General features: G+C 38.6%; 4 protein-coding genes, 1 long non-coding RNA gene and 1 other non-coding gene across 6 annotated transcripts; 3 read left to right on the top strand and 3 right to left on the bottom strand.

Moving 5' to 3' along the window:
- The first annotated feature begins 928 nt into the window (after nucleotides 1-928).
- Nucleotides 929-3,166, top strand: LOC103856055 (mitochondrial phosphate carrier protein 3, mitochondrial). Its single transcript, XM_009133133.3, has 6 exons — nucleotides 929-1,375; nucleotides 1,699-2,060; nucleotides 2,152-2,195; nucleotides 2,292-2,506; nucleotides 2,603-2,727; nucleotides 2,817-3,166. Exons 1-6 carry the CDS (start codon nucleotides 1,043-1,045, stop codon nucleotides 2,875-2,877), a joined length of 1,140 nt encoding a protein of 379 aa, XP_009131381.1. The 5' UTR covers nucleotides 929-1,042; the 3' UTR covers nucleotides 2,878-3,166.
- On the bottom strand, nucleotides 2,294-2,798 carry LOC117132572. Its single transcript, XR_004456213.1, has 2 exons — nucleotides 2,569-2,798; nucleotides 2,294-2,537 (listed from the first exon to the last, which is right to left on the bottom strand). It is a non-coding gene; the product is annotated as an uncharacterized LOC117132572 (long non-coding RNA).
- A 201-nt stretch (nucleotides 3,167-3,367) lies between the features above and the next one.
- On the bottom strand, nucleotides 3,368-3,448 carry TRNAK-CUU. Its single transcript has one exon. It is a non-coding gene; the product is annotated as a tRNA-Lys (tRNA).
- Nucleotides 3,449-3,722: 274 nt separating this feature from the next.
- Nucleotides 3,723-5,518, bottom strand: LOC103856052 (translocon-associated protein subunit beta). The gene is made up of 6 exons (XM_009133132.2): nucleotides 5,250-5,518; nucleotides 4,776-4,874; nucleotides 4,597-4,705; nucleotides 4,311-4,382; nucleotides 4,182-4,187; nucleotides 3,723-4,098 (listed from the first exon to the last, which is right to left on the bottom strand). Exons 1-6 carry the CDS (start codon nucleotides 5,429-5,431, stop codon nucleotides 3,973-3,975), a joined length of 594 nt encoding a protein of 197 aa, XP_009131380.1. The 5' UTR covers nucleotides 5,432-5,518; the 3' UTR covers nucleotides 3,723-3,972.
- LOC103856049 lies at nucleotides 5,518-8,855 on the top strand. Its single transcript, XM_009133128.2, has 11 exons — nucleotides 5,518-6,809; nucleotides 6,913-6,987; nucleotides 7,141-7,202; nucleotides 7,272-7,416; nucleotides 7,493-7,589; nucleotides 7,660-7,726; nucleotides 7,810-7,908; nucleotides 8,017-8,109; nucleotides 8,205-8,359; nucleotides 8,438-8,542; nucleotides 8,625-8,855. Exons 1-11 carry the CDS (start codon nucleotides 6,611-6,613, stop codon nucleotides 8,806-8,808), a joined length of 1,281 nt encoding a protein of 426 aa, XP_009131376.1. The 5' UTR covers nucleotides 5,518-6,610; the 3' UTR covers nucleotides 8,809-8,855.
- On the top strand, nucleotides 8,536-11,050 carry LOC103856051 (putative F-box protein At3g23420). The gene is made up of 2 exons (XM_009133131.3): nucleotides 8,536-9,641; nucleotides 9,713-11,050. Exon 2 carries the CDS (start codon nucleotides 9,718-9,720, stop codon nucleotides 10,951-10,953), a length of 1,236 nt encoding a protein of 411 aa, XP_009131379.2. The 5' UTR covers nucleotides 8,536-9,641; nucleotides 9,713-9,717; the 3' UTR covers nucleotides 10,954-11,050.
- The last annotated feature ends 584 nt before the right edge of the window (nucleotides 11,051-11,634 follow it).

The raw sequence follows: 11,634 nt of genomic DNA, 5'->3' as shown, positions 1-11,634 counted from the left end.
TTCGGGTTCGGTTTGCGTCTATTTAAGTTTTGGATTTTCGAGTTTAAAGATTTTAGTTTCATGATTTTGGTATTTACAAATTTTCATTCGGAATTGATTCAAATCATTGCGAGTTCAGTTCAGGTTCATATAATCGGCTTAAATTATTTTTAAAAATTTTAAATTCATATGTATTTACAATTTCTCACAATCTAAAAATAAAATAATGTATTACATGTAAAATTAAATAATTTATGCAAAAATATCTAAACTTAATATATAATATTGGTTTAGTTTGAATATATGAACTGAAAATTAATAGATATTTTAAGTATTTTTGATGTTTTAAAATTATTTAGTTATTTTGATTATTTGTATATATTTTTAAGTATTTAGATAACTTTAAATATATTAGATATTTTACATAGTAAATTTAAAAATAATTAATATATTTAAATTTATAAATATGATTCAAATACATTTGGATACTTGAAATATTTGGATTCGAATCAGGTTCATTTCAAGTTCTCTCGTTGCCAAAATTTTAAATCGATTTAAGCAATTTTAGTTCGAGTTGGATACTACCCTTTGAGATTGGATTCGATTCGGTTATTTTTTTTCCCAAACCTAATCTTGGGTTTTAGAAGTTTATTTTCCAACAAAATAAATGAAAAATAAATAAAAATGAAAATTTCCGTTATATTATGGGTCAACGGGGTTCACTGCCCCTTTGAAAAGCCCATGGGCCATAATAGAAATCTAAATTAAATAAATAAAGTTGGAAATCTTCGTTATGCAGCCTTTTTAAATGAGTCAACGGGTTTACACCCCTTAAAAAGCCCATGGGGCCATAATAAAACTATCACGATGGCATTTCCGTGATTATTTCTAACTATATGCCTTGTCTCATCCGAATCAAATTGCCCAATAAAGCGCTGAGATCCTCTCGTCAATAATCTCATTGGTGTTCTCATTAGGCCAGCGTGAAGAGATCGCAGATCGGACATCGCCACCGCATCTCATTTCCTACGCAACCTTTTTTTCTCCGTTAACCGCCGCAGCGATGGAGTCTCGCAAGCATTCTCTGATCCCGAGCTTCCTCTATTCCTCCTCCTCATCGCCGAGATCCCTCCTCCTCGACCAGGTCCTCAACTCCAACTCCAACGCTGCATTCGCGTCCTCCAATCTCGAGAAATCGCCTTCTCCTGCTCCGGCGAAGACGGCGACGATGGTGTCTCGGAAGAATTTCTTGATCGCGTCTCCCACGGAGCCAGGGAAGGGGATCGAGATGTACTCGCCTGCCTTCTACGCCGCGTGTACCTTCGGTGGGATTCTCAGCTGTGGTCTCACTCACATGACCGTTACTCCTCTCGATCTCGTCAAGTGCAATATGCAGGTATCTTTCTACGTAATCGTTTCCTCCGATCTACGTCCCTATGTTGTTTAGGTGTTGAGATCTACGTTTTAGCCTTCTTTCTTGGTTGAATAGATCGGTGATTGGTACGTTTAGCCTTCTTGATATCTGCTATACGTATATTCGTTCATCGAGTTCTAAACTTGAATAGACGCCATTCTTGTGCTGCTTGATGTGCGTGATTATGCGTGATTTAGATCACTTGGGATCTGGTTGATTTAGCGTTTTTCTTTTACAGAGTTTGTTACTTGACGTTGTATTTGTGGATTGATTCAGTTAACACTGATATGTTCATTGGTATCTAGATTGATCCAACGAAGTACAAGAGCATCTCCTCTGGTTTTGGGATCTTGATGAAGGAGCAAGGAGTCAAGGGATTTTTCCGTGGATGGGTTCCTACTTTGTTGGGTTACAGTGCTCAGGGTGCTTGCAAGTTCGGATTCTACGAGTTCTTTAAGAAGTACTACTCTGACCTTGCTGGACCTGAGTACACTGCCAAGTACAAGACCCTCATCTACCTTGCTGGTTCTGCCTCTGCTGAGGTTATTGCCGATATTGCTCTTTGCCCGTTTGAAGCTGTTAAGGTTAGGGTTCAGACACAGCCTGGGTTTGCGAGGGGAATGTCTGATGGGTTTCCCAAGTTTGTCAAGTCTGAAGGATACGGAGGGTGAGTGTTTGGGCACCAATAATATTCTCTCTCCTTGTTACAGCTAAAGCTATTTGTGTCTGATTTTCTTGTTTTTTTTCTGTTGTTGCAGCCTGTACAAGGGTCTTGGTCCACTCTGGGGACGTCAGATTCCTTGTACGTTCCTTTTGAACTATATATATTTCTTTCTTTAAGCATTACATGATTCTTTAAAAGCAATAGAGTGCTGATTGGTATCTGGAAATGTGATAGACACCATGATGAAGTTTGCTTCGTTTGAGACCATTGTTGAGATGATCTACAAGTACGCGATCCCCAACCCAAAACACGAGTGCAGCAAAGGTCTGCAACTTGGTGTGAGTTTCGCTGGAGGTTACGTTGCTGGAGTGTTTTGTGCAATCGTCTCTCACCCTGCTGATAACCTAGTTTCGTTCCTCAACAATGCTAAGGGAGCAACCGTTGGAGATGTAAGTCTATGTTTAACACAGTTGCGAGAAACTATTGATTTTTGTGTTGCTATAAGATCAACATTGAAGTTTTGATGTAATGAAATGTTGTTGCAGGCGGTGAAGAAGATAGGGCTCTTGGGACTGTTCACAAGAGGACTTCCTCTAAGGATTGTGATGATAGGGACATTGACTGGAGCGCAATGGGGTTTGTACGATGCCTTTAAAGTTTTCGTTGGCCTGTAAGATCCTCTCTCTCTCAGTCTCACCTCACTTCCTTTCATTCCCTTCCTCCAAAATGCTAACTCTCAATTCTTTTGATTTGTTTCAGTCCAACCACCGGTGGTGTTGCTCCAGCGCCTGCCATCGTTGCTGCTGAAGCCAAAGCCTGAAGACTAAATGATGATGAAAAGGCTTAGGATTTTTTTTTGACAAAATAAAGAGAAACGTTTGCAGTGAGGAAGACTGAGCTCATCCTCCCGGTTCCAACTTTATTATTTTTTCTTTTTTGAATTTTATGTTTCTGAATTCAGGATAGTGCTCTCTCTTTCACATACTCTTTTCGGGTTTTTGGGATTGTAATCATAAAAAGATGAGAGGGACACATTGGAAGATAGGGAGAGTGAGCACTCCCACTTACTACTTTTGGTTATATTTCATTTAAAAATCTCTTGTTTCATTTTTGTTGGTCTCCACCATCTACAATCTACATTGGAAGATAGGGAGAGTGAGCACTCCCACTTACTACTTTGTTTCTTCTTATATAAGCATCAAATTATCTTGTGGATTCTGCATACACCGTAATAACTGAATGAATGATTATGCTTACTCTAGAAAGACAAATAGTTTACTAATTAACAAAAAACTGAAAAAAGCTAATGTCGCCCACCGTGGGGCTCGAACCCACGAACCCACGACCACAAGGTTAAGAGCCTTGCGCTCTACCAACTGAGCTAGACGGGCTTTGATGTTCTTATGTTTAGTAAGTTCACTTGCAGTACTAAATTTATGCTTTTTGACAGCGCAAATGGATGCCGACAAGTCTACATATCATATGATTAAAAGCTATCGGATTGACGAACCTATTGGTTTAAATGAAATTGGAAGAGGTCAGAGAAGGTCAGGCTCGAATCATCACCCATAAGGAGCTTGCACGCACACGAGCTCGCTCTTTCTATTTTACACATAGAACCTCTTATCTAAACTTTGATCAGAAAACCATAACAAAAAAAAAAAAAAGAGAACTTCATGACTATGCAGAAGAGAGTGCAGACTAAGCCATATGAAGCAGGAGACAGAATGAAAGTAAAAGAAAGACCTTCATGACTATGCTCTTATCACGCAAAACCAAAATAACTCTTTAAGATAGTCCTCTAAAACACCAAAATTAAAGTATATTCTCTAATTCGTACAAGTTCTGAAACTGTGCTTAACTGCTAAACACAACAAAGCACCACGCAAACCTTTCTCACCATAGTTTCACTAATTTAGCGTTTCTTCTTGCTGCTCCCTTTTGCTGCATTGGACTTCGATGAAGGTGTTGCTACCAAGTGTACGAACAAAACCACCATGGAGATCACTGAAACAAGTGATCCGTATTTTGCCAGTACCCTCTGCAACAGTTGAAACACAGAAAGATTATAAACGGTTATATTCAATGATTTCACTGGGAGGGGAGAATTTCACATCAAGTTACCTTTGCCTGAGATTATTACAGCAGCACCAAGAGAAGCATCAAGTACACAACACAAGACAACAATGAAATTTAATAATGAGATGGGGAAAAATATGATTGAAAGAACAACCCTTAAGAAATCAGATTTACCAGAGCAAGCAGGTCTGTTGGAGGCACGTCTTCGAGGATGTCTAGAGGTAGTAATGGAGTTGAGTACGCTTGCTACAAACAAAAAACATAGCACATGATGACATCAATACGCAGATTTTACGTAACAATAGTCACTATAAGACTTAAGTATTTCTTATTGGAAAATTAAGTCGATGGTTTATAAACTCATGAAGCTTTGTTCCTTTGTTACCAGTTCGGGGTGTATTATGTATGTCTCTAACGATACTAAAAAAAATCACTAAAGGGGCGGTAATAAAAGGCAAACCTGTAGAGCTGCCTTTGTGGGGATGCGGAAAGTAACGAGAGCAGGAGCACCATGGAAGCGTCCTTTAACCTTGGCCTCTAATTCGAAAGAATGAGACAGAATACCTCCTCTGCGTACAAATATCAGATCAGTGACCAAAGCAAGCAGCTAGAAAACACTTTAAAGGAAGAAGAACTCACGCATCAAGTCTCTCCCATGTTCTTGAAGTGTTTCCATTAACAACTTCAAAAGTTTTCTTATCCCAGGTATTATCAGTCAGAGTCACATCATACGCCGCCCTGAGAGAAAACACCAAAACTATCTCACACTTTTAGCCGAAATTCATTTAAAATACGAAACTCAAAGGATCAAATCAAATGGCGTTTCGTTTACTAATCCATACGATAGATCTAACGATAGCTCAAGTACAACGTCGTGATTCTACAGTAGCTAATCTCTTCATGCAATTAGACGATCATGAACTACACTAGATCGGAAATGCAAGCATATATGAATCAGATCAAATGGCGTTTCGTTTACAAGCTACCAATACAGAATCGCACGTCACTCATCCACACGATAGATCTAACGATAGCTCAAGTAAAACGTCATGATTCCACATCAGCTAATCTCTTCATACAAATAAAAGATTAGCGGAGAGGAAGAGATCTTACGCAGATCCTTGATTGTAGATATCGAAGGAAACGAGGACGCGCTCGGCGCCAGATTTGAGCCTGTTGAGAGTAGCTTTCTTGTGAACCACCATGAACGGCATTTCCGAGGTCGCGAACGAAGCGGAGACGAGCATGAAAACCGCAACGGCGGAGATCAGAAGCTTAGCTAAGGGGATCGCCATGGTGTTTGATCCTTCGAAGAAGATGCAGATGCGAAAACAGATCTGTGATTGATTGATTGATTTCTCTCCACTCGTGAACACTCCGACGACGACGATATTACCACACTCGGACACGAAAAAAGTCAACGATGGGCCCAATTTGTGTTTCACCTGATAATGGGCTATTTAACCAAGGCCCGTTCTAACTAATTGATTAATTTCAATTGGGAAATAAACTCTATAAATTAATACTACATCCGTACATTAATAAAAAAAATTCGGAGTTGACAAAAGAAATTTCGATTCCGAATTATATTTTAATTATTTTTTTTATAAACTAATAAAAATATTATGGGTTTCAGTATTAGTAATTTATAAAAGTTATATTGTACAATACACGTTGTAACACACAGACTGTCTCCTGCCACAATCTAAATAGAACATGTTTCTCTCTAGCACCACCACATTTCCATTGGAGTCAGATATTCCCTGATATTTATTAACATGATTATCTAATAATAAAGTCTACGCGCTTGCAAATCTGATAATGGTGCAAGCTAACGGTTTGTTCATTCAAGACTAGCACGTACAAGCCAACGGTTTTTTATTACCACAATTTCATATTCAACTCTAATTATTTATTGGTTGGAGTAAGAAAACAGTGTAAAAAAAAGTGATTTGATTCAGTTAATCAAGGTGGCGGGAAGGTTAAGGAAAGAAAGCAAGTGAAGTACTAAAACTAAGAACCGGACAGCCAATTAAAATGAAGCAAGTGGGAATGAGAATTCACATAGTTCCATAAGAAACATAGTTAAAACTTGGATTAAACCGAAAGGCATGTGACGTTTCTTTTATGGTTTTAATTAAATCATATAGTATCTACCCCATTTGACATTAAATAGTGAAGCATGTGGGTGGATTGCATCGAACTATGAGAGACCTAAGTGAATCTGTTTCCACCTTCTTCTCTGCTTTGGAACCTTCAAACCAACCTTCCCTCACATGCTCCCTCTGTATAGCTCTCTGAGATTCTCCTCCTTTTTATATTAATCTTAAGCTTCTAATATCAGGATCTATCTGTGTTCAGGTTGTTAAAAAACATCCATATTTTAGCTTTATGTTTTTCAATGTTGCGTATGTATTTAGGAAGATGATGATATCTTGTGATCAAAACGCATAGCATAGAGAGAGATAGGGAGCATGGGGTGTGCTACATCTGTTTATGCTTCTGTGGGCAAGAAGAAGAGGATCGTTCAAGAATCTGTAGTGTTTGTTCTGCAGCTCCGTGTTCCTGTTCAGTCTGATCTTCAGCGTCAGCTCAAAGGCGTTGCTCCCAAGACCACCGTTGAGCGTTTGGCATGTCTAAGGAATCAGATTCAGTTGGTAGCCGAGGACACAGGTACTCAAGAAATGAAATCATCTTCTTCCTCTTTTCTTGCGTGCCAAGACAAAGGGTTCCTGTTTTGAAAACATATTCAAAGTTTAGGTTAAAAAAATTGCAGGTGGTTCTGCCATATCTGAGCTGCGTACAGCTTTGGAGGAGTACTTATCTCTTCTCACCGGTATTGTCAAGAAAAGTATGGCTTCTCAAATTTTTGAAAGTTATAAATTAGTGTGCTGTAAAAAGTCAAATGTCTTCTTTTTTTTTTGCTGTAAAAAATGAAATGATTTTTTAGATTACTGTGCTGTAACAAAATCAAATGTTCATATCCGAGTTTTTAACTTTGTAGAGAATGATGGCATGGAGGGATGTGTAGAGTTCAAATGGAAAACCCTAGGAGATGGTCGAAGAGTAAGTTCTTGTTAGGTTTTGGATTTGTTAGTTGTTATGTGTTGGAGTTAATCAAAAATGTTGAAACAGGCTGAGTTATGTTTCACAAACCTTTGGATGGAGATGCTGACGGTGATACACATGATGGCTGCTTTGGCATTGACTGAAGCTAACTCTCTCATGATTCCAAAGGCTTGCTCTGATTCTAGCAATAGCGTCCGTGTGGTCTCCAGTGGTCTGTCTTCTTGGATCTTCACACTTTCTGTTTTGATATCTGTTATAAACCTGATTACTCTGTCATTTTCAATCAGATTGCAGGAGAGATGCGGTTGACTTGCTGCTCAAGGCATCTGGATACTTAGAGTTCTGCATCAGAGAGATATTAACTCGCTTTCCTCCTGATATAAAGTATGAATCACACAAAAAAATCTAGGATCAGACCATACATATATATACTTACATAGGTGAAAATGTGCAGGAGTAAATTGCCAGATGACATGCAGGAGAGTGTTTTACAAACTCTCTCTATCCAAGCACTTGGACAGGTTACAGACTTTGAAACATTGACTCATAAAACTGAACCTTGTATGGGTTTTAATTTGTTTAATCTTATTGAATATCACTGCAGGGAACTGAGATTCAACTAGGATTAGCAGTTGATAGCCAGAAAGCAACACTGTCTGTGAAGAGGAGACTTGCATGTGAGCAAGTCATCTACTTCTCTCAGGTCCTCCTCTTAGTTTAATACATTACTTGTGGCATAATTTTAGGTCAATCATGGGGTTTGCCCAAATCTCTGTATTAACTTCTTTAAATGATCACATTATCATTTCAGGCATATCAATGCTTGTCTGGTTGTGACGTAGTCAGTCATGGATGCGCCAAGAAGCTTCTCCGGTTCATCTACTGGAAGTTTCTTGAAGCAAAGGTATGTTATGAAACATAAACTTTTGGAAAGTGATCATACAGGTTACAGTTCATTTAACTTCTCTGTTATGTTCTGTTTTTTCTTTTACATAACAGGCTGCGGCATACTACTACCATGGACTGGTAATAGACAAAGGAAACGAGCCAGCTTGCCATGTGAGCGCGGTGTGTTGCTTCCTTGCAGCTGCAGAGCTCTTAGCAGAAAGCAAGAAGGCTTGTTTCAGCTTCTGCTTAGCTCCTCCTGTCACCAGGTTTGTGTTCTTATCATAAATATCAAACACACACTTATAAAGTGAACTGTGAATTGAATAAGTATGTTTTTTTATCAGGGCTCCTCCTATGTGGGGTGTTATGAAACATTTGAGTCAGAAGATTCCAGAAGTTGCTTTTAGAAAGTCTCAAACATATGGATACTTGCTTGAAGAAGAAGAAAAGTAAGCCCTTAAGAGTATTGATCTTGTTAGCATTATTTAAACTGATTTAAGTTAAAGCTGATGGTATGATAATAAACCACAGGGCAATGCAGTGTTTGCCAGAGCTCCCAGACTTTCAATTGTCATTGAGACCAGAAGAGTTTGAGCTACCTGAGATAGAAGCGGGCTCTTCTGAAGGAAACCAAACCCATTTGCTTAGTGAACATCTCGAAGACTACTCCGATAATCATGATGATGATGAAGATAATGATGAGCTTGATCATTGAGCAGCACTCTCTATACATATTCTTTGAGTATCTTACCAGTTATATATAATTGTAATGTAATAGAGTTACTTCTTTTGCAGTACTAGTTTCTTTCGTGTCAAACAAACGTATGATACTTGTTTCAGTTTTTAGTATAGTATGCATTATCTATCTGAGTGACTAATTACTTTTTGCTAATAAGAATTTGGAAGAAGTAAGAGAAAGGATGGTGTTATAGAAAACGTTTTCACGCATACGTTGGAGTAAAAAAGTGGCTGTCGTGTGAGGCACTTAAAAACGGCACACAGTATACTGTAAAATCGGAAAGAGCTATATAGCATGAGCGTCACGTCACGTCATTGAGTAATGATGAGATGTTGGATTCCGCACGTACCAACTGTTGTAGAGGCGGTTAAGGATTATTCAGCGCTGAACGGAAAACGGTGATAGAGACGATATGTTCATCCATCTTTTCAAAGTTCAATTAATGTTTGATCACAAATGCATCATCCATCAACGATAAAATAGTATATAGTTTATCAAAAAGACTGATGCATGGATTTTAAACTTAAAATCAAAACGATCATTTATCAAAAAGGTAGCCTTTTGAACTATCCTCTTCCTTGTTGTGTCTTCGGTTGTTTTTTTATCTACGAGAATCACAAACAGGAAAAGGAAAGATTCTTTTTCTTTTTGGTTTTTTAATCTCCTAGTCTGTCTTAATTCGAATCCTGTTCCTTGAGGGTTTCTAATTTTTTTTTTCTTCTCCTAATTAATTTGGGTTCTTCTATCCTAATATATATCGAGAGGAGAGGCGGAAGAAATATATAATCTCAAGACAGAGAGGACAAGAAATAAGTTGCTTTTTTTTTCCGTTGACCTAATTTGTTCGGACAAGAAGGAATATAGTGATTTGGTTAAATAAATTTTATGAAGAAGAAGAAGATGATGATGTCGGATCTTCCAAGGGATATGGAGGAAGAGGTGCTGTGTCGAATTCCGTTGACATCTTTGGGACTTGTCCGATCTACTTGCAAAAGGTGGAACATGTTGTCCAGATGTGATCACTTATTTGCAAACAAGCACCTCCTTGCTCATCTAGCAGCAGAAGCAAAGAGGAAGGACCCTCTTGTGGTTACGATGATGAATTATAGGGTTGAGTTGATGAGATTGGATCTCTCCAACGAAGACGACGTTGCTGTTGTAAATTCTGAAGCTAAACTTGCTGGCCTAGATCAAATCGATGTGCGTGAAATCTTTCACTGCGACGGTCTATTGTTATGCATTCCCAAAGAAGACGAGTATAGGCTATTGGTTTGGAATCCATATTTGGGACGGGGGCAACCCAGGTGGATCGACCACACACATAATCACGACTTACTGGACAAACGTCTCTGTGGTCGTTTGGACAGGTACACGTATGGTCTCGGATACAACAATAGTAGTTCCCAGTACAAAATCCTGAGATTTATTGATCATCCCCCAATTTTCGTTGAGTTCAAAATCTACGACTTCAACTCTGATTCATGGAGGATTCTTGATCTCCCTACTCGTCCAGACAACTGGAATATAAAACTTGATGAACGCGGCCTATCTTTGAAGGGAAATACCTACTGGTTTGCATCAGAAGCTTTGAATTTTGAAGCCATTTGTTTCTTAGTCTGTTTTGATTTCACAACAGAGACATTCTCCCCGCCTTTGCCTCTCCCCTTTGAGGCTTTCCCTTACGATACTTTGATTCTATCATCATCATCATCATCATCATCATCATCTCCGCAGCAGCTTGTGGTTTTATTCCAGTCCGGGGATACATTGGAGATGGAGATCTGGATTTCCAATACGATCGAGAAGCCCAACGCAGGCCTGTCATGGAACAGCAAGGTTTTCTTATCGGCGAATATCAAACAACTCATTCACCCCCATTATAATTTTCTTCGGAAATCTGCGTGTTTCTTCATTGACCAGGAGAAGAAAGTCGCAGTGGTTTTTGATAAAAACGCCCGTATGGGTGCCGCCACTCGTGATATGGCTTACATCTTTGTTGGAGGAGGAGTGGATGATGATGGATCATCCTCCTTTAAACAACAAGTTGTTAAAGAATCTGCATACCCATTTTGTTATTCACGTGCTTGCTATTATGTTCCAAGCTTAGTGCAACTCAACTAGTCCCTCCACCTATTACTATTATTGTTATCTCTCTTTGTTTCCTAAGATTGACTATTACTCATATATATATATATATTAAGTTTCTTTTTTCCATCTTCTTTTTGTTTCCTGTGGCAAAAAGTAATCTCTCAGGATTGCATATATCCATATATAACCTTGTCATAGCCTTCCTCCAAAAAATGGAATAAAGATTTATCTGGACTAGCCACAATGTATATGCAGGCTTAAGAAACTTAACCATATATAGCTTTCTCATTCATTGCACCGTCTACAGTGCAAAATCACACCAGTATGTGCTACTCATAAAAATAACTATCCAGCCCAGAAGAAAGCAAGAAGCGTGTTTACCAGAGCTCCCAGACTTTCAATTGTCATTGAGACCGGAAGAGTTTGAACTGCCTGAGATAGAAGCTGGCTCTTCTGAAGGAAACCAAACCCATTTGCTTAGTGAACATCTCGAAGACTACTCTGATAATCATGATGATGAACTTGATCACTGAGCAGCACTCTCTACACATATTCTTTTGAGTACTTTACCACTTATATAATTGTAATGTAATAGAGTTACTCCTTTTACAGTACTAGTTTCTTTCGTGTCAAACAAACGTCTGATACTTGTTTCACTTTTGAGTTTTGAGTATAGTATGTAATATGAATCTGAGTGACGAATTATTTTTGCTA

Source organism: Brassica rapa, chromosome A03 (genome assembly GCF_000309985.2).
Source record: "Brassica rapa cultivar Chiifu-401-42 chromosome A03, CAAS_Brap_v3.01, whole genome shotgun sequence".
Classification (NCBI taxonomy): Eukaryota; Viridiplantae; Streptophyta; class Magnoliopsida; order Brassicales; family Brassicaceae; genus Brassica; species Brassica rapa.
Note: the sequence above shows the minus strand (reverse complement) of the source record. Positions and strands in the feature narration are given on the sequence as shown.

Excerpts from the sequence above, each read along its gene's own strand:
- LOC103856052 (XM_009133132.2), bottom strand. The coding sequence starts at position 5,431 with ATGGCGATCCCCTTAGCTAAGCTTCTGATCTCCGCCGTTGCGGTTTTC. Across the intron at positions 4,875-5,249 it reads ATCTACAATCAAGGATCTGC|GGCGGCGTATGATGTGACTC; the intron begins GTAAGATCTCTT and ends GTTTTCTCTCAG. Across the intron at positions 4,706-4,775 it reads ACATGGGAGAGACTTGATGC|AGGAGGTATTCTGTCTCATT; the intron begins GTGAGTTCTTCT and ends ATTTGTACGCAG.
- LOC103856055 (XM_009133133.3), top strand. The coding sequence starts at position 1,043 with ATGGAGTCTCGCAAGCATTCTCTGATCCCGAGCTTCCTCTATTCCTCC. Across the intron at positions 1,376-1,698 it reads TCGTCAAGTGCAATATGCAG|ATTGATCCAACGAAGTACAA; the intron begins GTATCTTTCTAC and ends ATTGGTATCTAG. Across the intron at positions 2,507-2,602 it reads AGGGAGCAACCGTTGGAGAT|GCGGTGAAGAAGATAGGGCT; the intron begins GTAAGTCTATGT and ends ATGTTGTTGCAG.
- LOC103856049 (XM_009133128.2), top strand. The coding sequence starts at position 6,611 with ATGGGGTGTGCTACATCTGTTTATGCTTCTGTGGGCAAGAAGAAGAGG. Across the intron at positions 7,590-7,659 it reads CGCTTTCCTCCTGATATAAA|GAGTAAATTGCCAGATGACA; the intron begins GTATGAATCACA and ends GAAAATGTGCAG. Across the intron at positions 8,110-8,204 it reads GGAAGTTTCTTGAAGCAAAG|GCTGCGGCATACTACTACCA; the intron begins GTATGTTATGAA and ends TTTACATAACAG.
- LOC103856051 (XM_009133131.3), top strand. The coding sequence starts at position 9,718 with ATGAAGAAGAAGAAGATGATGATGTCGGATCTTCCAAGGGATATGGAG.